The 23,385-nt window shown below is 42.7% G+C and overlaps 1 protein-coding gene across 1 annotated transcript in view; it reads left to right on the top strand.

Annotated features, from left to right (window-relative positions):
- The window catches only part of ITGA9 (integrin subunit alpha 9), a 217,633-nt gene that overhangs the window by 7,563 nt on the left and 186,685 nt on the right, over positions 1 to 23,385 (top strand). The window contains 7 exon segments of the mRNA XM_032691139.1: positions 864 to 991; positions 2,244 to 2,350; positions 8,085 to 8,208; positions 14,299 to 14,366; positions 16,518 to 16,647; positions 19,275 to 19,360; positions 21,973 to 22,041. Coding sequence (XP_032547030.1) covers positions 864 to 991; positions 2,244 to 2,350; positions 8,085 to 8,208; positions 14,299 to 14,366; positions 16,518 to 16,647; positions 19,275 to 19,360; positions 21,973 to 22,041 — 712 coding nt within the window.

Below are 23,385 nucleotides of genomic sequence, written 5' to 3'. Positions count from 1 at the left end.
TCCCCACTGCCCTCCCTTGATCTGCCTTCCTCCTGCTTAACCTCCATCCTCATCCTCATGTGCCTAGATCTGGACTCATAACTAGTTGAGAAAGATTGTCCTTTTAATGAGGAGGCAGTGAAAGGACTCACTTAATACTTGTGCTCCCCCTGTAATCCTTCTGAAAAGGCATCCCTTAGGGCATGAGCAGGTAGATGCCAGCTTGCTAAACAATTTAACTGGATCCTAACACAAGTAATTAAAAGGTGCTCATCGTCTTTCAAGGGTAACCCTGTGGTCAGAACTGGGCATTGGTGCTTCTCAGAAACAGTAGGTCTCACGTGGGATAAATAGTCCAAGTAAAGTCTTCACAGCCTCAAGGATAAAGTTGGCTAATAGCAATGCATTGTGGAAGAGATTTGCTTATATTGCTGTTTGTGCCTCCATTTCCTAAACAAACTTACAAATCTTGGGCTGGCTCGCAAGCATGCAGGTTCAGATTTTGTCCTCTTGTGGGTGTGTGTATCAGCTCTGGGTTGACAGGGATGTAGCTAAAACTGAGGAAAAATGGATGCAGCTGTCCATCCTAATGATTTCCGAAATGCTTTGGGTGTGTGTGTGGTGAGAGTGTGTAACTTTAAATGTGTTACAATCTTAATGGAAATTTAACTTGATAAAGTATTATGCCTTCACTGTGGAAAAATGCCTTTACTGTGTGTGGTGTTTTCAATTTGTGAGTCAGTATCATCATTTTACAAGGTTGCTGAGAAAAGTGCTTTTGCTGAGGAAGCTCTGGCAATGGGAGCCTTGGTGGTGTGTTTGTTCGTTTTCTTTTTAATTTTCTCCTGAAATTAATCACTTGTTACTTTGCTTTTGATTTGCAGGGTCTTGGTTGGTGCTCCGAAGGCAGAATCTAAATACAGCACCTCTGTTCAGTCCCCAGGAGCAGTGTTTAAATGTCGAGTCCATACCAATCCTGAGAGAAGATGCACAGAACTGGATATGGGACGAGGTAGGTAGTTATGATGCTTTGGGACAGATGGAAGGAACCAAAGAAAATCCAACCCCTATGGCTAGCAATGCTTCTACCAGCTTCAAATTGGCCCCAGAACACTGACAAGGAGTCATCAGCCTTTCTGATGGATTTTGAGCAATGGTAGCAAAAGTGTCTTATTCTCTTCAGCATTACAAAATAACATCCCACCTCGTGCTGGTGTCCTCCCAGTGGCCTTGCTCGCTCTTTCCAACGAGTAACCAGGTAAAGGTGGATTCTTCCCTGCTTACCCTAAGCTGCTGTCTTTTCTTCACCTGCTTCAGTGTAACTTTGCAGTGTGTTGGTGGCTATATGAGTGGTTTGGAGTGCTGCTGCCTGCTCCAGGCAGTGCTGAAGTAAGGGTGCATGAGATGACCCCAGGTGGTGCAGGAATGGCCTCATGATGTGTGGGGTTATTAGTAATCTGGTGATCTGTGGGTTCCCCCATAATGCAGCAAATAATTCCTGGAGTTTGCTCTTTGTGATGAAATGCTCTCAGTAAGAGATGTACGCTATTGCACTTGATCAGGATTGACTTCAGTTTCTCCGGTGTACTGTCTGAGTCAGAGGAAGGCAGAGTCCTAAAGTAAAATTCTAATTTAAAATCTCATGCTGGATAATGATGGTGAAGATTGAAGCCTTTTAATAGTTTGATTTTCTTGGTGATATGTTGCTTTCTCTGCCTATAAAAAAAGTGATGTTAGTATTGTTCATCTTTTCATACTTATACTGAGTCAAGTAGAATTTCTGTTCATGAAGCTTACATGTGTTAAAACAGCGTTTTGGCTAAGTGATTTGTCCTGCTACTGTAATGTAAATTATCATGGATCTGTGAATGCTACCTGACAGGACTAAAGATTTCGTCCTTTTTTTTTTTTTTTAAGTACTCCCTATCTCATTTGCAAGAGTAATTTTGCTTTAGTTGCATTCTGGAGGCAATCTGATGTCTCTCCCATTGACTTGATTATTTGGTGGTTTATTCAAGTAGAGCTGTGGACATGCTGTAATAGCTACTGGCTGTTGGGGACAGGGTCTGTCAACTATGTATGTGTGTGGTGCCTATTACGAGTGAGAGCATTGTCCTGATTAATGCATTCAAGAACTAATAATAAGGAGGAAAGTAAAGCGCCATTGGATGTTTAAAGGGCAATCTCTTTACTTGTCAGGATTCTTTGGTGGGTATTTAAAACTCATGCGTCCTTGCTTTGCTGCCTTTACTGTCTTTCTGTAGGCAATTCTCGGGGCACACCCTGTGGAAAGACTTGTAAAGAAGACAGAGATGATGAATGGATGGGTGTGAGCCTGGCTAGACAGCCGAAGGCTGGTGGAAGTGTGCTGGTAAGTCCATGCTTTTCTTTGATCTCGTTAAAACTGTTGCTGCTGTCTGATTGTAATGGTAAGCACGTCAGGAGTAATGTGTTTGGCAGTGACTGACTGAGTCCAGAGTAAGAGGCAGCAGATTCTGTAGTCTCTTCCTTCAAGCAGAAGGGAAAGTGAACCCCCAGCCTGAAAATGCAGTTTATAGAGGGAAGATTCCAAGCCATCACACTTGACTCATGTCACCCAGGGACTTCTTCCTAAACCTGAGAGATTATATCTTTGAGCCGAATAAATGGAACTTTGTCTGGGAGGTACCTACTAGTTTGTTCTTTTTGTAGTTTGCCTGTGTTTATGGAGGGAATATGCTTATTTTCCTTGAACATATGTATTACATGTCAGAACTTACAAGGAAAAATGTAAAATGAGTCTTTGTGGCTGTATTTTTTATTTATTTGTATTAATTTCCTATTATCAGAGTAATCCTGACAACAGTCTAATTCTAGACACTACTCTTTGTGAGTAGAAAACTTTCAGTTGACCCCATCTTTCTAGCGAGACAGGGGACTGCCTTGGTACGTGGCATCAAACTGTCAAAAAGCTGCTAGTGAGAAAGATCTTGTACAGTGATTACTGTGCCAACCACCTGTGTAAGGCCAGAGGACAAAACTGTTTCCCGCAAAGGTATTTTTTTTAATATGTACTTACAGTCCAAATGGTTATGCCCTAAATGCTTGCACGGCAACTTCCCTGTGAAGGGAGCAGGTGGCTTTAATACCTTTATGTGACAGTACTTGATATTTTATCCCATCATCTCTTTTGGTATACAGCTTGCCAGTGTTATAGGGGCTAGCTTTACTTTTCTTGGATTTCTTAAGTGTGGTCAGGACTAGAGGAGGAGGGGAAAAAAAGAGGTATAAATAACATACCCTATAAACATGTACTGCAGGGCGCAAACTTAAGGCGTTCATGGATAGTGTAAGCTATTGATATTTTCAAGGGTTATCCTGAGGTATGTGTGTGCTCAGTCCTGTGTAACAACTGAGGAGTAACTTGCACTGAGGATAACGCTACCTCAAAACACAGCATCCTCTTCATTGTCCAGTCATCAGGCTGAACTAGACAAAGTCATCCTAATCCATTTTTAGAAGGTAGCTCATACTCTTTTTCAGGCAAACATTTTTAGGCTGAAACATTTTCGTCAATATTATATCTTAAGAATAATGGTTTTGTGTATTTTGGTTCAAAGGGAAACAGGTTGCAGCTGATGCTTAGGGGTCATTTCCCCAGACAGAAGCAGAAAATTAAGCGAGTGCTGGTAGGGCAAAAAGCTGGGCAACCACCGAGAATGGGGCTGTTTGCTGACTGGCTGAGTGGAGGCTACAAGGGTGAGAGACATGGGCAGGCTGTGAAGCCCTAAACTGGGGCTGAAGGGATAGAATCTTCACACATAAAGGAGGTTAAAAGTGAAATGTAGCTAAAGTAAAATATGCAGCTGGGGGTGTGCTTGTTTCAGTGCAGATTAAGCTAGTAAAATGTCTCCACAAGTGGCACTGATTTAAAGCAACCCTAACGCAGCCTTCTGACAAGATTATGCTGTCCCTCACCAAGTAGATCATGTCCAGATGCTTGAGGATATTTAAATATATAATTCTCATTGATATTTATAAACAAAGCACTGGCTCTTCAACTGCTAATTATATATCTGTGCACATCTGCATGCCTGGAATGAATGCATGCAGATTCCTTTTTGGATGGAAATTACCTGGCTGTTTCAGGTCATTGTTTTTCTGTTTTGGGATAACTTTTTACTGAAAAAGATTTGTGACTTTCCCATGAGCAGATGGCTTTTAGTACATGTGCTCTTATAATTTTAAGGATCAGTATTTCTTTAAAATGTAACTAATCTTTGAAGCCCCTTTGAGAAACTAGTGTTCTGAGAAAACATGTCTAAATGTGCATTCGTAGACATATTTGCCAAATTTTTAGTTTTTTAACAAAATTGCTAGCTAACGTGAGTGAGTCTCTTTAGTTAGGAGTGTGTGCAGTCTATTGTAAGACATTACAACTCTATTTACTGCATTTCTTCCGGGAATTCCTTTAAGTCAGACTAATATCTTTGTGGTTAATAGCCCTGGATGAATTTTTTTTTTTTTTTTTGCATAAGTAAGTGTACTTGCCTGTGTGAAATATTCATGCTCTTGAGGTCCTGTGTTAGATTGACTAGTTCCACAGTTTAACTGTAGATTGTATAAAGAAGTTGTTGCTTTTGCTTTGAAACTGCTTAGTGGCCTAAATTTTTCTCTTCTCAGCCTTCCCCAATTGCCTGATAAGAGTACCAGCTTTAGTGGAAAGGGGCAGTAGGGAAGGTGAGGAGTGTTCCAGGGGGCTTTAGCTAGTGTTTGGTAAAATGTGGATTGTGTTTGAGCCCGTATTGTGCCAGGATGTTACTAAATCGGAGTTTTGTGTTTGTGTGATAGACTAAATAGGAAAGCATCAGACAGTGAGAATGTGAAGAAATGAAGAAGTAAGATTAAATAAGAAAGCTTTCTTTCCTCAGATATACTATCAGTCCATCTTTGCATTAATCTCAGTACTGCAATAATACAGCTGAGATTGCTATGTCTTTCCAAACTGAAACAGTGAAACTCCTCCTTTTACTTTGTTGGGAGAGGAACTGGGGACAGTGCATTATGATTTGGAGATAAGCCACATCCTTCAGTCTTGCTCTTCCTAAAAACCTGCCACATCTGTCATTGTGTTGCTCTTCGTGTGGTGCAAAGCCCACAGCTGCAACATTGAAAAGAGCCAAGTATCTGCAGTTCTGAAATGGGCTATTCATTATATTGGGGTAATGCAGTGTCAGCCATCAATAGATAACTCAGCTTGCTTTGTTCAGAAGCATTTTATTTTGCTTCAAGAGTTAGCGTAATTTCTCCCCTGTTCCATGGTAGAGCTGGAGCCTGTACCCTGGCAGCAGCTGCTGAGTACCAAAGCGTGCTGATGGTTTCCTCGTTGCACATAGCTTGCATCTAAAATAGGGTGCATAGACTGGCTGTCAGTTGTTTGCAATCACTTCAGGAAAAAAACCAAACACATTAAAATTTGCTCCACAGCATCGAATTCAGGTGACTCATCTCTATTCCAAAGACCTCTTCAGACATGTGCTGTCGAAGAGGGAAGGCTCTGGACACCTTTGGTAGCACATTATCTTACCTCAGCAACGTTGGATGATGCAGCGACAGTGTATTGTAATCAACTCTAAATGCTTTTGGGAAGACAGGAAAACCAAAAACAGCTGTGAACAAGCTTTGTCATGGCAGGGAGACAAATGTGCTCGTTTGCTAGCTGCAGAGAAATGAATTTTGAAGAGGAAGAAGAACTCCCGTTCATTGGGAAATGTCAGATTCTGTAGCTGTGGCATGGGGGAGTCTGGTGAAGCCCTGACTCAGATAACTGAAGTGGAGCTCATCCTTTGGAGGTCCACAGACTGAGGTAGTCAGTGGTAAACTATAGTGTGCCTGAATACACATCATGATGAAGGTACAGAAAAATGATCATTAAAAAAAAAGACAAACAAAATCCAAGTCCTAACGGAGTAGGTAAGTGTGCCCAGAAGTGCTAGACTGAGCCCATAGCCTCCAGTTGATTTTGAACATACTTCTTACCCAGCAGCTTTTTCTCTCCTTACGTTGTTCTGTCTTTCTTGGCCTCTGTACCTCACTCCTGAGCAAAGCCACCTGCTTGTGATGAAATGTTCCTGCTCTCCCTGACTCTGTTGTTTGTGTTCCTCTGGGAGAGTCCCCTGAAGTTTCTGAGATACAAAACATCAGGGAATTTACAATACCACAATCCTTTATGTTTCCATAATTTTAAAAAAATACTCTCGATCTGCTTCCTTTTAAGTTTATATCCAGAATTGGGATTGACTTGACTGTCACTTTAAAGGTATTTGTCTTTATGGCACCGTCTTTGAAAGGGCTGTGTGTATGTATATTTGTGCTCAGAGCACAGATCCATCAGGAGAGAAACTATTTCCCAGTTATGCTGAAAACAATAATTTCATATGCTGTTTGGTTTTTTTTTTGCTGTTGAATTTTGAATGAGTAGTGCATGGGGATTGAAATCATAACTGAGCCTCCTTAAAGCACATAAGGGAGTCTCCAAAGCTGCTCTTTGCAGTACTTCTCACATGCATTTGGCTGTGGAGCAGGGTGCCCTCAGAAGTATCCTTTGCATCACAGCTGACAGCCTGCCCCGCACAGTGTGGTGTAGAGCATTCCACAGCTCCCAGAGCCCCTCACTGTCCCTCTGTGATCTTAAGGAGGTATGTGCTTCTCCTTGAGTGCTGGAAGTTAGGAAAGCAAAAAATATCAAACTTCCAAGTGTAGCGCAGCTAATACAGAACAGGCTTTTGCACAACTGATTTTGCTCTGTGGGAGTAGTATTACCTGTTTATGTCTTTTTGGAGATGAGGCCTCTGGTGGTGGCTAGATTTGAGCTTCCCAGTGGTTGATACACTTCCCACATCCTTTACTGGAGAGGTGACACAACTGTGCCTGCGTTATGGATGGATGTAATTTTTAACAACATTGAGGTGCTTCCACAGACAGCTCTGAGGTGCTGAGGCAGAAAAGTGGGGTAGCACACAGGGATGGAAGACTGAGGGTATCTCATTTGGGTGGGATGCAGTCAAATGTGCGGTTCGTGAAGGGGACTGATACAAAGCTTTGAGGAAAAGTTGAAAGTATGTGGAGGAGATGATTTGTAGCATAGAGGCTGCTCTGTTTCCATGGGGCCAAGCCTTGAATGATACAAATGGACACATCTACACTGACTTCAGAATAGACTTATACCAGCTGGAGATATGACCTGGCATGTGCTCAAGTTCAAAGCCCTTGCTGTTTTACATTTTCTTTCCTTTTATTCCAAGTTAACCCTGAGCACAAGGCAACTTGTAGTTTGTCTGGCAGCAGTGCAGTGTTAACTTTTGGAGCAAATGAATTGTGGGAAGTTGTGAACCAGGCTCTACATTGCTTGCATGTGTGCCTGTGCATGGTAGTTGTACTGAGCAAAGGTACTGATGAGTGTGGTTTTTCAGGATGGTTTCATTCTTCACTGTGAAGGGAAAGGCACTTCAACCTGTGCAACTCATCTGCACCTTGGTTAATGTTACCACACTTGTTGCTGCAAAATCTCTGGCATTTTCACTTAAATTCATTACCAGTAAGCAAAGCTCAGCACATCTGTCACCAGAAACAGAGCTGCCTTTCCTGCTAGAAAAAAAACTTTGACTCACACATGCATCCTCTGGTGGGATAAGTTTCTAATATGGTCTTAGTAACTTTCTAAGTATTCTCAATGTCTTTATTCCTGTTTTTCACTTTTATGTGGCTTGACTAGGTTCTGTTAGTGCATCTTTAGGTAGAAAAACTTTGCTGTCTGTGAGGATTCATGCACAATAAGAGATCCTGGAATCTCCAGCATGAGCTCTGATATGCTCTGAGCCGTCTTGTTTTCCTTGTCATGCACATGTGAATACTGAGATCTGAGCTACCAGGTCAGGTAGAGTCATGAGCTGCAGAAGATAACAGTCAGAAGATACTTTATGTAGAAAGAGTATGATGTAAGGAGAACACAATGGGGTTGTGGGGCAGAGATGGTGCTCAGTGGTCCTGTTCATGCGTGCTCTGCCTTGGTCAGAGGGCTCTCCTATGACTGTGGGCTAATAACCCGTGTGATATGATCTATTCAGGCATGTGCACACCGCTGGAAAAACATCTACTATGAGACAGAGTACATCTTGCCCCATGGCTTCTGCAACATCATTCCTCCCAACTTGCAGTCCAATGGGAGAAGGCTCTTGCCCTGCTATGAAGGTAAGGATTATGGGGCCGGGACTGGGGCTTACCTTCCTTGCTACACTAACTGCTGCAGTAACTCACTACTATTGATATTTTTCTTTTTTTATTTTTTTGGTAATGTGTGGCTGCCCAGTGGCAGTTGGATTTTGGATGAAGTTGGGAGAGTAGCACAATGACTGAATGGACCCTGTGAGTGGTAAAGTGCATGGTTGCACTTTGCTGGAGGAATAATAAGTTTCTGAACTGTGTTTTTGAGACAGCAGCTCTCTCCTAACGTAAATAATGAGAAGATATTGATCTGAGCTTGGCCTCTAATGCTTCATTGTGGCACAGAGTAAAAATTCTGAATTACATTGCAATCATGAACCAATTTGCCTATCATATAGAAACACTTTAATTTTTGCACTGTGATTTGTCAGGGGATTAGAAGACAGGGCAGGGGGAGGGCTTGCTTTGCTCACATTGGGGTACTTCTGCAACAGTTTATACTAAATCGCTGCTGTGTTTTGGGTGCTATAAGGTCCCTGTTTGGATCCTCCAAAGGTCTGGGTGTGAGATAGATGCAGAGGGAGGGCTCCAGCTCTGAGCCATGGCTGCGCCTCTTGGTTCTGCTCCAAATCTCATGTGGCAGCATTTTAATTTCCCCCTCTCTGGTGCATGTGAGACTCTTGTATCGTGTTTCCTTTTTTAAAGACTTCAGGAGGCAGTGTCTTCTTGGCCAAGAGCAATTAACAAAACTAGATGCATGAGTGTATTGTTAGGTAGAAGATAGGCTATCTCGTAAGATTTCTTGGCCTTGAGAGAAACGTTTTGGGGAAAGCACCCACTTGCTTTCTCCTTTCTGTCCTGGGCATCATCTTTCACTTCTTGATTGTAGCAGCTTGAGGAAGCATGGGTGTTTGGAGGACAAGATGTTCTTCTTGTGGACAAGAACTCTGATTTTATTTACTTATTTTCTTTTATCCATTTGCCCTCCTGTCCAAAGTTGGCAATAGCCAGCAGCACGCTTGCTGCTGACATTAATATGTGGGAGAGGGATAAGGCAGAGGATGTCCTGGAAAGTTTCTCTGCTGCTGGCGAGTCGCCGTGTCCTAGCTGGGTGGCCAGCTCTGTGACAGAACTCTGTCCTCTTCATACCTGTTCTTTCTTCTGAGGTGGCTCCTTACCTCCCTCTGGGCTTTGCCTGGGGCTCTGACATTGCAAATCCACACACCTTCTGAAGATGGCATGCACTTGTGCATTGAGCATTTCCCACCCCTGAAATTGGTCATTATTTGATATATGAGAAGTTTTGAGGATCTTTGCTGAGCCATGCCAACTGCTGGGCAGCAGAGTACAAATAAACTTTATAAGCCTTTCTGTTGTGAGCACCGTCCTACTGTATTTGTACTTCCCTGTCCCCCTGCCCTCCTTGTTACTGTCAGCAAAATCAGGATAAGGCCTCACGCTGAGGTCATACACTGCAAATCATCCAATATTAACTTTATGGTTCATATACACACATGAGGATGCTGCTGGGGCTCCCTCCAAGCCTGTGTCACTGCTCCTGCACTGCCTTAAACTTGTCTTTCCTGGAGCCGTGACAGGGAGGTGGTTTCTGGAAGAGACAAATGGCTTGTGTTTATCTGTGCGTCATGTCTTTGGAGTAAAACTGCTGTTAATCAGACAGGATATTTGCCAGGAATTGCTAGAAAATAGAAATGTGTGGGCCTAGTATGTGCAGAGCAGCCAGTGGAAAGTTGGCAGGGTTGGTGCAGTAAGATGCTGGCTTAATTTCACTGCATGCTAAAGTGAAAATTGAAAGTTTGGGAGTGATTTCCACCCACCTCCTTCACCCCATCAGACATAAAATCACAGTGTCATGAGGGTTGTCTGCATTTGTTTTCTCCTGAATCTTTAAATTTCTATAAAACAAGCTCAAAGAGAGAGATAACTGTGGTATGTCACACAGTTCATTGTTTAAGGTTTGCTGTGAAATAAGTTTGCAGTCATCCTTGTAACTTTTTTCCTTCATTTCCTGGAAGGAGCAGAAGAAATTTTCCTCCACTGACACTAGGGAACAGCCCAAAGCATCAAGTTTGAAGTGCTTCTACACTGAGAGCCTCTGCGGCCATTGCTGGGAGGCTACCAGACCCATGGCTGCAAACCCTGCACTGGGACACGTGCCTTTGCTTGATGAGATTCCAGTGTCTTGCCATGTGCAAATAGGTGTAGACTGTAGCATGCTCACTTCCAGAAACCCTGTTGTTAGTGCCGCTAAGGCAATAAGCCTGAACTGGCAGAGGGTACAGGCCATCTGGGTGCGTATCAGTCTCCATCCATGGAGGAAATGGAAATTATCTAACTAGATGGTATTGGTGCAACAGCATAGTAGTCTCAGTCCATCTTATTCTTGTCTGGCTTCCCTGAAAGGATTGACAGAAGTCTGGAAACAATTTAGAAAAAAATGAGATCAACAGCATGCCTAATAGTTAAATGCAATCTCTCTCAGTAGGAACTAATCTGGTTTAGATGAGCTGGATATAGCTGACATTGTGGTATAGCTGACATATGGAGCCACAGTTTTGCAGTCAATGCTTTCAATTTGTTATTTTTCCCATAGTTTTAATGGCTTTCCAAAAAAGGAAGCTGCCTCTTCATTCCCCCAATGCATTCAGTTTGCAAAGAAGGGTAACTGTGTGTACTGTGAGAGACAGTCCAGCTAATGGGGAGAGCTGGAGTGCTTTCCTCCTCCTCTGTGGTGAGAATTAGTGGTGGCAGTGGGGAAGACTGATGGTCTCTTTGATTAGTAAATAAGGGCAACAGCACATGCTCACATGCCTTGCTTCCAAAGGGATAAGTTCTCCCACAGAGTCCAAACCACTTTTGATCCCTGCTTTGTGGTGGAAATTCAGTATCACCATGCTACGTCAGACAGGTTATTACTGTTTCTTCGTAGAGTAGTGAAACACTAACATAGGAGTGAAAAAGCTTTCAGTGCAAATGATAGTTTACATCTGTGAAGATGGTAGATACAGGATTTTATTGCACTCTGGAGCTTAACCTATATTATCTCATCAAAGTCTTAGAGACTCGCAAAGAGGTTTGTTCAGAGAAGTTGACGAACATTGACCTTCAGAATTAAACAACAACACACATCAAAGCTTATTCCTTTTGTTTATGCATTGTTTTATTCAATTACTCCTTCCTCAGCCTCACTTCTCTTGTAACTTGAGATCACCCTGGCTACAAACCACTACCATCTTCTTCTCTTCATGGCACATCTTCAAAGTTGCACAGGCAGCAACCTCCTCCAAACTTACTGCTTTGCTATCAGTTGTTACTGCAGCGGTTTAGTGGCTTGCAGTCTCTGTAATCAGTGGTGCACAGCAGTTTGCAGTAGACAAGAAAGAACAATAAAGAAGTGTAGAAAAAAAAATCTGTCCATGACAGCAGTTATTGCCTGGGGCTACCTGGAAAATAATGAATCTAAACCTCATGCAAATGTTGCTGTTCAGGTGTGCAAAAGCTGTGAGCTGATACAATAACTGCACAATTTCCATCTAGTTGACTGCTTCACTTTATGGATTGTTGGATGGATGGCTGTGCCGTACGAGTGACAGGTATCAGTACTATGCACTGAAGTGGAGGAGAGGTAGAAACAATCTTCGTTTTCATCCATTTTGGGTTTATCCATTGCTTATGAGAGGCAGACTGGCCCTCGGGAGGAGACAGAAGTCTGTGATGCTGAGACATGACTGTCCAGGATGGATGTCTACTCTTGGCTGTGACCATGGGTGCATGGGTGGAAAGCAACCCCGCTTGAGTGTGGAGGCAGGCATATGCCACTGCAGATGGGAGTTAGGTGGGCTGACAAGGAGGAGTGGTTTTGTGCTGAAAGGGTTAGGCTGGAATCCAGGAGCCCAGTGTCTGCCCATACCGGGCTGCTGGCTCCCTGGGGAGGACTGCATCTGTCTTGATCCCCCCAAAATGTGGTCCTGATCTCGTCTCTGTGTCAGTAGAGGTTTAAATTCTCAAACAGACCCGATGTCTGAGGTGTTTGGGACTCTGCGCTTCTACTTGTAAAATGTCACTGTCCTTGGTAGTGAAGAATAAGCAAAAAAGGCTTGAGTAATGGAAGAAAGCAAATGTCACCCCAGTCTTCCAAACAGGCAGCTGAGAAGGCGTTCAATATTTCAGCGTTCTCTGCAACCTCTGTTGGAAGGGTCCCTCTTTTCATACAGTAGTAGGCTCACATTTCCCTTAGTATCCTTTTGTTGTTGATGTGTTTGAAGAAACCTTTCTTGTTATCCTTGACGTTCTTCATCAGATTTAATTCCAAATGGGCCTTGGCCTGCTTCATTGCATTTCTGTGTAGGAGTGGGAATCCTGCTGTAGCAAAGGCAGGGCCTTTAGGACATGCACAGAATTATTTTTCAGGAAATCCTAGAGGGATAAAGCTCCTTTCCTTGGCTTTCTGAATTAAAAAAATGTTCACATCAATAAAAAAATATTTTTTCCCCAGGCAAGGACTGTGTGGCTCTATGAGAGACTGTATGTGGAGAGCTAGCTATTCAAAGCCCTAGCAGTTTCTGAATAGCTATGGGCAAATATGGGCTTCAGGTCTAAGTGGAATTGTTATTGTGCATTCCCGCCCCAAAACCCAGCTGTGTTCTGGCCTTCCTGGTCTGCTGAGACACACATCTGCTTTGGCAGGACCCTGCCTTGGCCAAGGGCATTAGGCATTTGGATTGTAATTTGTGGATTAAGTCTCTATTCTGCATGGTCTCTCCAACTGAACCTCACCCTGTGCAACTGGTATGACCTCAGCAAATTTCTGAAAATCTGAACATATGGTATTAGGAAGAGACTATATATAATATTTTAATTATATATAGAGAATGGGAGAATGGGGATGTGCGTATGTACGTCTACATACAGTGTTTTGAAAAAATTCTCTAAGAACATAGCAGTTCTTATAATTAATTCCTTTTGATCTTCAATAAGATAAAATTCAACTCAAAGGAACTTGCTTGATTCCAAGGAGGCAATTTGCTTATTGATCCTATTAAAACTTTTTTCATTTAGCAGTGAGTTTTAATGGGGTTTTTAAAATAAGAAATATAAAAAAGTTTCACAATTATCACATTATATGGTAATTTTTTTTTTTTTAATGATTGTAATACACAGGAAGTGGTAATATTATGGTAGATATTGGAAAATAATACTCTGGAAAAAAAACTCCAGAGGTTCTGATCCGGCTCTAAGTTTCAAATGCTCCTAAGCTGAAAATGTTTGGATTAAGGCAGGGCAAAAAGTGATTTTCTTTTTTTCCTCTTTTCTCCTCCTCCTTGCCCTGAATTTAATGTATTTCTGAAAATAATTTTTTCCTCTTCATCAAAAAAGATAAAAACCTTCCTCAGGTTTGACAGGGCAAACAATTGCTACGTAAAATAGAGAAACAAAACCTATAGGATGCTGGTGGGTTCCCTGTGAACTGGGAGCTTTGAGCAAGTGGCCATGAAAAATAGCAGATCTGAGCATCCGGCAAATGAGACTGTTGTTTGATCATGTAGAAGCACGTGCCCTTTCCTCACTCGCTGTCTTCTTCCTGGGGCTGGTGTCCTGAAACCACCAGACTTGAAACTCCTCCACCAGAAATGTTTCTTGGGGCTTTGGTGGCTGTCATTGTGGGGGAAGATCACTTTATTTCTCTGAGGGCCTGTGGGTTAAACCTCCTAGTGCAGGGTCAGTCACACACAGACATGTGTATCACCTTTTGCTACCCCCTTTCCAGCTGGCAGATCTGTCTGCCACAAATGGAAGCCTCTTCTGATACACCTTTACTGGGGCGATGCTGCTGCTATCGTGCTGCTGTGAAACTGCCTGTTTATCATCCCTAGGCAGCAGTCAGGCTATCTCTCCAGTTGACCCTTGCTTTGCCTGCTGATGTGGGTGAGTGTGCCGCATGGTGCATGTTGGTGGCAGATCCACTAATAAAACCTGGGAGCCCTGCATGCTGGTGTCTCTCCAGGCTGTGTGTGTAGTGAGGCAGATGGCTCAGGTGGAGAGTGTGTGCTGTACCAGGGATGACCACAGTTTGTTTTCTTCCCTTCTCCCATCCAGAGTACAAGAAGAAATATGGGGAGGAGCACGGTTCATGCCAGGCAGGGATCGCAGGCTTCTTCACCGAGGTGAGCAGAGGTGCATGTATGGAAGGGTAGGGGTTGTCGAGCAGCTCTCCCACTGCATGCCCTGGGGAGAGACCCCTGAGCATGGCTTGGACAGCAGGCTGAGTGCTGAGCATGGTCCCTTCCTGCCACCAAACACCCTCCTGCCTTGTCTGGCTTCCCAGGCATCTACATCTTGCCCAGTGGTTCATACACTATGTGTATGTCTCTCAAGGCCTGTGGACAAGAATGAATGAATTGACTCTGGAAATGTCCTTATTGTGTACATCCCAAAACTTGCATGGAGCTATTTCTGTGTCTATTGTTAACTCTTTACTGTAGGTGATGATGTACAACAGTCTTCCCTGATTCATTTTGTTTATGTATGTGTATGTGTGGGTAAATATAATGTGCATACATGCAGAAGATAAACACTTTTTTTTTCAGTTCTACTACAGTTCCTTGTTGCAAAAAGGTTGAGAGAAACCAGCATGGTCAAATATATGGTCCAGAGCTGTTCTAAATACCTGACCATATTCTTTCCTGGGCAGAAGTCTATCAGCCATGTTTTAGTTATGCCAAGGATGAATTTGTTCCCTTATGTATGCATGATTTTTTTGGTCGATGTTTCAGGATTATAATTTTTTTTGCCTTTTTTTTTTGGTTTTGGTTTTGGTTTTTGTTTGTGTTTTTAGATTTTTGTTAAGAGCCTACACTCAATCCTGATTATATATGCACTGATTTGTGGAATGTATTGTCCAGGCTGATACAAACAGAATAAAGGTCTTCTCTCTCAGAAATCTCCTTCTTCCATTTCAGTAAACTGGGATGGCAGGCAATGTTGCCACAGGGGCACTATCTGGTAATTTGATGTTCAGCTAGCAGCAGCTGTTTCCTGGCTTGTCTGCTCTGTCCATCCTGTTTCTGTTCCCATGCTTAGATCCTCCTTTGCTACCCTAGTTCAAAAGATATCTTTGAACTTTTATTGCTTCAGCCTGATGGCGGCAGGAAATGCAGATAAATGGCTTTTTGGGTCAAACAGGCAATCCCTTGCCATATATTCAGTGCTGTGGATGGTAGTTGTTCCCATCAGTAAACAATCCCTTGACCTCACGGGCATGGCCTCTTACAAGGAAAAAGCTATTTCAAAGCACATCCTGCTCTTTAGTTGGGTTTGCAGTCCTATCCCTGCAGGAGAATCCCTTGTTTAACATTTCCCCCCCAGCTAGAACTGGTCACCCGAAGGGGACCTGGATGTGGTAGCATTTTCCCACAAGGATGGAGTCCACCCATGGCTTTGCACTGAATGGAGATGTGAGGAAAAGCAGCTGTCCATGTGTCTTTGGGGATGGAGAACTTACCTAGGCTTAATACTCTTCAGGCTTAATTTAGTCTCTTGTTGGAGGTATTTAAAACCACATGCAGGAATAAAGTTTCCCTGCAAGGATGCTGGATGCTTTGGGGCAACATTTTCTGAATTTCTCTTGTGTGCAAATGTACCTTAGCTTTTGACTCATGTTGGATCAAACTTTGCCTGATTTCTACAGTCTTTTAAAATGATAAATCATGCTGGTTGTCTGTAATGAACCCAAACCATTTTATGATTTTGTGATGATTCTATAGCCAGGTTGTCTCTTGAAGACCAGAGCACAGGCAAAATGTTCCAACTATAACATAATGTACACCCTGCTTTTTGAGCACATGGCATCTCTTTAGCTTCGTAGTTGTAAAATCAAAATCAAAAGCCAGCATCGGGACATGATCTGTAGCTGAGTGGTGCATGTGAGTGGGCTGGAGTGCTTCTATCTTTGAGTCTTCTGAAGAATGTTTGGGAAAGGCAGCAGATGGAGAGATTTTTGGGACACCTATGTTAGCAGGGATAAGTTTTATGGTTAGTAAAACTGAGGAGGGTCTTCTGTTGCAGCAGAACAGCTGAGCAGAAGTGGACCATAAAGGGCAATGAGTCTCTAGGGTGTATGCAGTGACCTCCATTTTTGGGAAGAAGGAATCTGTACACAGAATGAAGATTTTTATAGATGGACTTCTAATTGGTGTTTTAAGTAAATATCCTGTCCCTTCTCCATTAATGTGTAAAGCATGAATTTCTGTCCAGTTTTGGTTGTTATTTTTTCCTCCCATCCTTTCCCCCACACACTTCCGTTTTTCTTGTTTTAGGAGCTGGTCGTCATGGGGGCACCAGGATCGTATTATTGGACAGGAACTGTCAAAGTACTGAATCTCACTGACAACACGTATTACAAGCTGAATGATGATGCCGTGATAGCCAGGCGGTACACATACCTTGGTAAGCAGCTCTCAGGTGCTCACTGTGAGAAGAAGGTAGTCCAACAACATATTTCAAGGCTTTGGTGCTATAAAATTGATACTGATTTTTTAATGGTGATGTAGAGTATTTTTATGAAAAGTGTGAAAGGAAGAACATCTGAATTAAAGTGTGTGGCAGTTTGAGCCACATTAGAAATCCAGAATCCAATTTCCAGGCTTCCCCCCATCTCTTCCCACAATTTATCCCAACACCGGAGAGAAACTTTCAGGCCAGAGGCTTCTATAGGGGGAAGGGGAAGTATATACATTTATTTACACAAATAAATACTATACAAACTAAAGGCAACTATATATATATATAGTATTACATTTCTATCGGTCCTTTAAGCCCCTCCCTTCAACTTTAGTCCAGGAAGAGCCTTTCAAGGCTGCTGGGTAACGCAGTCTTTCTCTCCTGGGAGTGTTCTGGGCCCCTGAACACTCCCTAACGAACCTTCAGCTGTTTGTTGCGGTCTTTCTCCTCACCAAGTCCAAGAAAGTAGCTTTGAGTCCTTTCTCCTCAGTCTGCTTTGTGATTCTCTCTCAGTCTTATACCTCGGTTCTGTAGGCTGCTGTCGTGTAGCTTATCAGCGTACATGTCCTGGAATGTTGATTCCTCCTCTGGGTTTTCGGTTGTCCTGCGTTTAAATCACAGCAGAGACATCCTCCGGGCCTCTCTCTTTGGTCCGTCTCCAATTTTGCCTGGGATTCCTTTCCCTGGCTCCGAGCTGTTTCCTCAGCAGCCCGTCCACTTGGCTCTGCTTCAATGCTGAGCCTTAAAATCCACCCCCCACCAGCCTCAATGCAGTGGGGGGGGGGAAAGCCCCCTAGCCTTGGCCACAGGCAGCTCCGTCCAGTTATACACTGTCCCAAGCGTCCCGCAGCTTCGGTGGGGGGAAAGAGGGCCTGGCCTCCTCCCTCTTACCTCAGGTGCTGTGAATCTCTTCCTTCACAGCACACACTCCAAATGCTGCCTCTAACTCTGGCCTAGGCAGAGTTGGGGGGGCCACAGGGCTCCCCTTTCCCCCGGAGGGGGAAAGAAGGAGCCCAGCCACCCCCTGGCCTTCTACACCTACACACAGCAGACACCAACAGAAAAAACACTGCCAGCAGCTTCTGATGCTGTGTATATATGATTTTTAGCAGAAGCGAACAACATGAATGGTGATTGACTCTCCAGGGAACACTACCCTGGCACCCAATCACCTCTGAGCCCCCAACTCTCAAGGGGGGGCCAATTTCAAACTATGATAAAGTGTTACTTGTCTGGAAAGAAATATAAGCAAAGAAGCCTATGGAATATTACATGTTTCTTTCCTTGTTTTAAAAAAAACCCAGCTTTGCTGTAGCTTTCTGACTGATATAGAAAAGGATTTTGAACTCAACAGCACATTGGATTGTAGTGGGCGTCTTAATCTTTCTGCCTTTGCCCTGTGACAGGTAAATTATGTGTCATTAGTTAAACTGCCTGTCTGCTTACACATGCCTTTAAAATGGATACAGCAACTAATTACAGAATGTGTATTCCAGATATAAATTTATTTCAACAAAAATAACACTAAATGTGTCATTGTCAACAAAACGAAGTTTTGAAAGGTTTGGCTATAGGTACATCGTTAACTCAATTGGTTTTACTTTCTCTAAAACCAGATAATGTCCCTAAAATACTTAATTTAAAGATTTCTGCCTAATCTGCAGTGCCTAAGACTGTTGAGACTTAGAAGGCACTTAAAACAGTGATACTGTTTACAAACAGTTTGTTACTGTTTGACTAAAGTCTGGCACTGTCCTCCCATTTTCCCCTTAACCTTTAGCCTTTAAAAAAATACCACTTGGAAGGTACTACTAATGAAGGGTGTCTGTTCACCTATTTGCAGACATAAATAGATTTTACCACTGATAGACAAGAGCATCACAATTTATGGCAGAAGAGCAAGGCAAATACAAGAGAGCCTTAGAAGGACAGCTACTCTACTCATCTTTATATATTATGTTATTATGTATTTTTTTAATATATCAAATGAAGCTGAATCTTTGATCTTCTTTCAAATACATTCTTTTTTCTTTGATCTCCCGTTTTTCTTCTTGCCTAGACAAAAATCTTTTAAAGCCATTAACTTCGCTGGCCTCTTTGCCTCCTGTCCTCTGCTCTCCCCCCTATCAAAAAGGAACATAATTTTCCAAGCCTTCCTGGGCAGTGATTTTAGGCAAAGGAGGACACTTCTCTCTGGTCCTTGTGGGACTGTTGCTCTTTGACATGATATTTTCCCTGCGATGTGGTCTCCTTTCTCTGGGTGTGCTTGTTCATGTTTTACTGCTTCCCTCTATTGACTCGCCGTTGGCAAATTGGTCCCACTACCAGTTCTTCATGTCCTTTGCTCATCTTCACACACACGGCTTTCTTCTCAGCTTTTGCAAGAGCACTGGAGGGTGTACTGTCTCTTCCCATCCCCATGAGCTTTTGAGCAAAGTATTGGTGCATCCTGAGCAGAATAGTTGTTGAACACTATGTGCAGCCCAATGAGCATGATCCAGCTGGCTGACCTGTTTCTCTGACTCTTTCCTTTCATGGTTATTTATTAATTTTTTATTTCCTCTCCCACTCAGGATATGCAGTGACAGCAGGTCATTTTTCCCAGCCGACTACCACTGACATTGTAGGAGGAGCTCCCCAGGATGGAGGCATTGGAAAGGTGTGTCTCTTTATCAAACAATAATGTGGTCAGATTCAACAGGGCAAAAAACGTAATACTGATGCAGTTTCAATATGTATGAGAAGCCAAGAGTTTTTTGTCTACATAGTAATTTTGAAGAACTGACAGGGGAGAGGTGAGGTAGTTTGATGAAGTCCTGAAGTTTTCTTTACCTGTCCCTCCTGGTGCCTCAAATCCCTCACCCCTCTCTCCTCTCTTTCCCATCCAATCCTTACAATACCAATTTTAGTGAGACCCAGACAATGTTTCTTTCATACTGCTTTTGTTTAGGATTTGTGATATTTGGATATTACTTGAAGCTTTCCTAGAAATGAAAAAACTTTGAAAAGAGAGTTTGTCTTCTGTTTGTTTTTTTCATACATTTGACTGTTTCAGTATTTACTTCAAGGTAACATCTAATAGCATGAAAAGGTACTTATTAGATACTTAGTTGATGTCATTTTTAAAACTTCGTAATACACTGAGGTTTTGTGGATTAGAATCTAGGTTTTTGCCAACTGTACTTAGAAATCTTGGAGATAGTCTCTTAAGAAGGAAAGAATCAAAAAAGGTTTTCCTGTAGGCATACATATGTTCAATGTCCCAAAGATGAAAGCAAGTGTAGGGCTAGTTGGAAGTGGCTGGTGAGTTAGGCATACCTGGTGTTCCTATGCTGAGCTGCTATTGGGAAAACTGGGTGAGAGTGAGCACTGTGACCCCTTAAACTCTTCTAAACCACAGGTGGAAAAGTGGGAGTGAGGAGAGGAAGGGAAGGGATGTAAAGGATCTACTTTTTTCCCCTCTTTGTTCAAAATCCAATTCTTTTGGGACCTGCTGCCACCATTTGCTTGAGCAGGGATGTCCTGCAGCCCCCTTCCATCTTCCTCCCTCTGGCTCTCCTGCTCTGTAGTCACATGAGTTGTACCTGAATCATAACAAGGAGCGAGAGGTCTTCAGTACCATCTTCAATACCAGAAACAATATTCTATTTAGGCAGATTGTTTTTCATGGTAACCATGTCCCGGGGGTAGCAGTGCGAGTGGGGAAAATGGGATAAAATTAGAGGATGAACTTGGTATGTATACCTGATTTGGCATGACTAGGACATACAGGATGTAGCAGCATTGCAGTTGTTACTGAGAGGACATGCATGAGAAAGACATAGTTTCCTTATCCCAGGTGTTCTGTTATGGCTGCTGCAATGCGCCTTCTTCCAACCTGTTTTCTCTGTGGAACAAATTTAATTTCTGTATTAGGAGAGAGGAAATAAAAACCCAGCTGCTAACATGAGATCCATGAAAAAGCAACTGGCCCTGCAGTTTACAGACTACTGCTCTAGTTGCAAAAGTTCACGTTATTCTCCCTCAGCATGGGATGTAGGTAGCAGGAACAAATGGCAAAGTGGCGGTAAGCAGTGCTGAGTACAGAACATTACAATGAGCAGTCCTGTTATGCTTTCCACACCCTCTAAAAAGCTAATCCTTTCCACTTCCTTGATAGAAAGTGATTAGCATTGTTACACTTTTTCACTGAAAGTAGAGCCAGGATTCTTAATGAGACTTCGTCATTTCTCTGAAGTTACCAAAAGCATCATTATTAAGACTGGGTTTGGAATTGTGACAGTTGGCAATGTGCTGTCACTGCTAAACTTGCCACTGCAAATGCTAGGAGTTGCTTATATATAGAGTGATTGTCCAGTAAATCTGTACTGTGTTCTTTGCTGGAAACAGCTTTGAACTGTCTCACTACCTATTAGTAACTCACCACATGTTCAACAATGTCAAGTGCTTGGCTCCGCCATGTAGCCTTGGAAGTGAGGGATTCTCTGTCCTGCAAACTCTGTGAGCACCTGCTTGGAGGGAGCCTGTCAAATGCTGAAGGAATCTCAAAGGCTGATTTAGCCAGCCTTTATGTTGAAGGGAATCCCCTTCTACAAGCCATGCATTTTATATCCTAAATTTTGGTACAAGTTCTGTTCTTGAGCTTGTATTAACACTTTCATCCGCAAGGGTTCCTGATTAAACAGTTTCTCCTGTGGAAACGAGGAATGAGTAGGCTATGTTTGAACAGTTTTCTAATTTACAGGTTGTTTCAGATACAAGCAGTGGAAGTGCCTTGGGTAGTCTGATTGGGATTTCTACTGTGGCCTTTGCTAAAGCCTCACAAAGTTTGCAGTGCAGTAATGCAGGCACATGGCCTTGAGAAGGGAACGCTAGATAAGGGAATGGGAACAGGGTTATACCTTCTCAGTTTTTTGGCCTGCTCATTTCCAGACAGTATGCAGATGCCACTTGTTTGAGAGTTAGAAAGTTGCTTTGTTAGGTGCTTTTAAATGCACACATGTGCACATACACACATGCATATGAAAAAAAGTAGGCAACAAGATAATATTCAAGCATTTGTTATGAGAAGCCTGTGATTCATGAGCACAACGGGGAACTCTGTTTCATCTTTTAAAAGAAGACTAAAAAATAAAGTGGTTGTGAAGTTGGATCTTGGCGATAGCCATGGCCATGATCATGATTTAGATATTATTTAGAAAACACCAGTGCTGTACCATTATGTACTTCATAATTAGTATTGGTTAACATTTTTCTTTTTTCACCTTTCAGGTTTATATTTTTAGAACAGACAGACGATCAGGCTCTCTAATAAAGATTTTTCAGGCTTCAGGAAAAAAGGTGAGCATTTATATATGTATGTTTTCTGTTAAGAGGTAGAGGGAGCGAAATAATGGCAGAGTCATCACAGAGCATCATTTTCATTCCAGTCCTTCAGAAGTTGTCAAGCAAATCCTATTTCTTCTTATCCTCCCAAAACAGCTGAAGCTATTGTACAGGTCAGCTGTATGCCCTTTCTTCAGTAGCAGTCAGGACTGCAGTGTCTGCTCAATGCCCATGATTGAATTAGAAGGTCTTACTTGAAAGTGTAATAGTGATTCTCTTTAGTCTTATGTGACTCTGAGACGTGGGACATAGGGCTCCAGGTGAGTCTAGATGCAGAGGTTTCCTCTTAGTAGATTAGTAGTTACTGAGAGATGCTGGTAACTTGGAGTTTAGTTTAATACACAAAGCCCCAACCTCTTTTTCTGTGTCCTGCTGTGACAGAAGGGATATGACAGTTATGCTATTTTGTGGAGGAGCGGCTCCAGTTCTCCACAGATGATGATTTCACTCTTCCCACCATGAATCAGGAATCAGTCCTGCATTCTGCTCTCAGGACTGCTGTCTTAAAGCTGAACTGCCCTCCCTCTCCATGAAATTTAGTGCATGCTAGTGAGATCCAGCTCCCCCAGTGTGGTGGTGTATTTGAATGGGGAACAGCTTGTGTTCTTCATCTGGGGGCTTACTGGTGCTCTATTGTAGGGGAAACAAAGTGGACAGTGTGTCTAGCTATAGGTAGCAACAAAAACCGTCTTATTTGGGAATAACTCAGTTAGGAAATGATACCCCTTATCTGGGGTTGTCTGTGTTCTTCTGGAAGGAGGGGAAGTACAGAAGAAAAAGATTACTGGTGGCGTCTGGCTCTAGGAAGACCTACCACCCTTGGAAATACCCGAAGTTTGGAGTGTTATCATATTTTGTTATTTTTTCCCAGCAAGACACAGTTGCAGTCTTTAAAAACTTGCCTGGAATAGGGGAAAACTGCAAGGATGTGTAGGTGGGTGGTGTTACTTGTATTTTAGGGCCTCTCCAAAATTTTACTTTACCATACTAGCAGAATTACAGATGTCTTGAAAGGAAAAGGCCTCTCAGTTCATCCAGGGCATCTGCTGTGTTTGATTGCATCCTGTTCATTTCTTTCCCTGTTGAGTTTTAAATGTCCCTAAGGATGTGCTTCTGGTAAATAGAGCTATCAGGAAGTTTTGAGGTTTCAGCCAAAAACTTTCCCTTTTCAATTTAATTGCTTTACTCTTATATATAACTTAACTTAATCAAGTATTTACATCCTTCAAGTACTTCTAGGCTGTCATCTCCTTCATCCCCATTAGCATCTTCTTCTACGAATTCTCTAAAATCCAAATG

This window comes from Chiroxiphia lanceolata, chromosome 1 (genome assembly GCF_009829145.1).
Source record: "Chiroxiphia lanceolata isolate bChiLan1 chromosome 1, bChiLan1.pri, whole genome shotgun sequence".
Taxonomy (NCBI): Eukaryota; Metazoa; Chordata; class Aves; order Passeriformes; family Pipridae; genus Chiroxiphia; species Chiroxiphia lanceolata.
The sequence above is the reverse complement of the archived record's forward strand: the minus strand, read 5'-3'. Positions and strand labels throughout refer to the sequence as shown.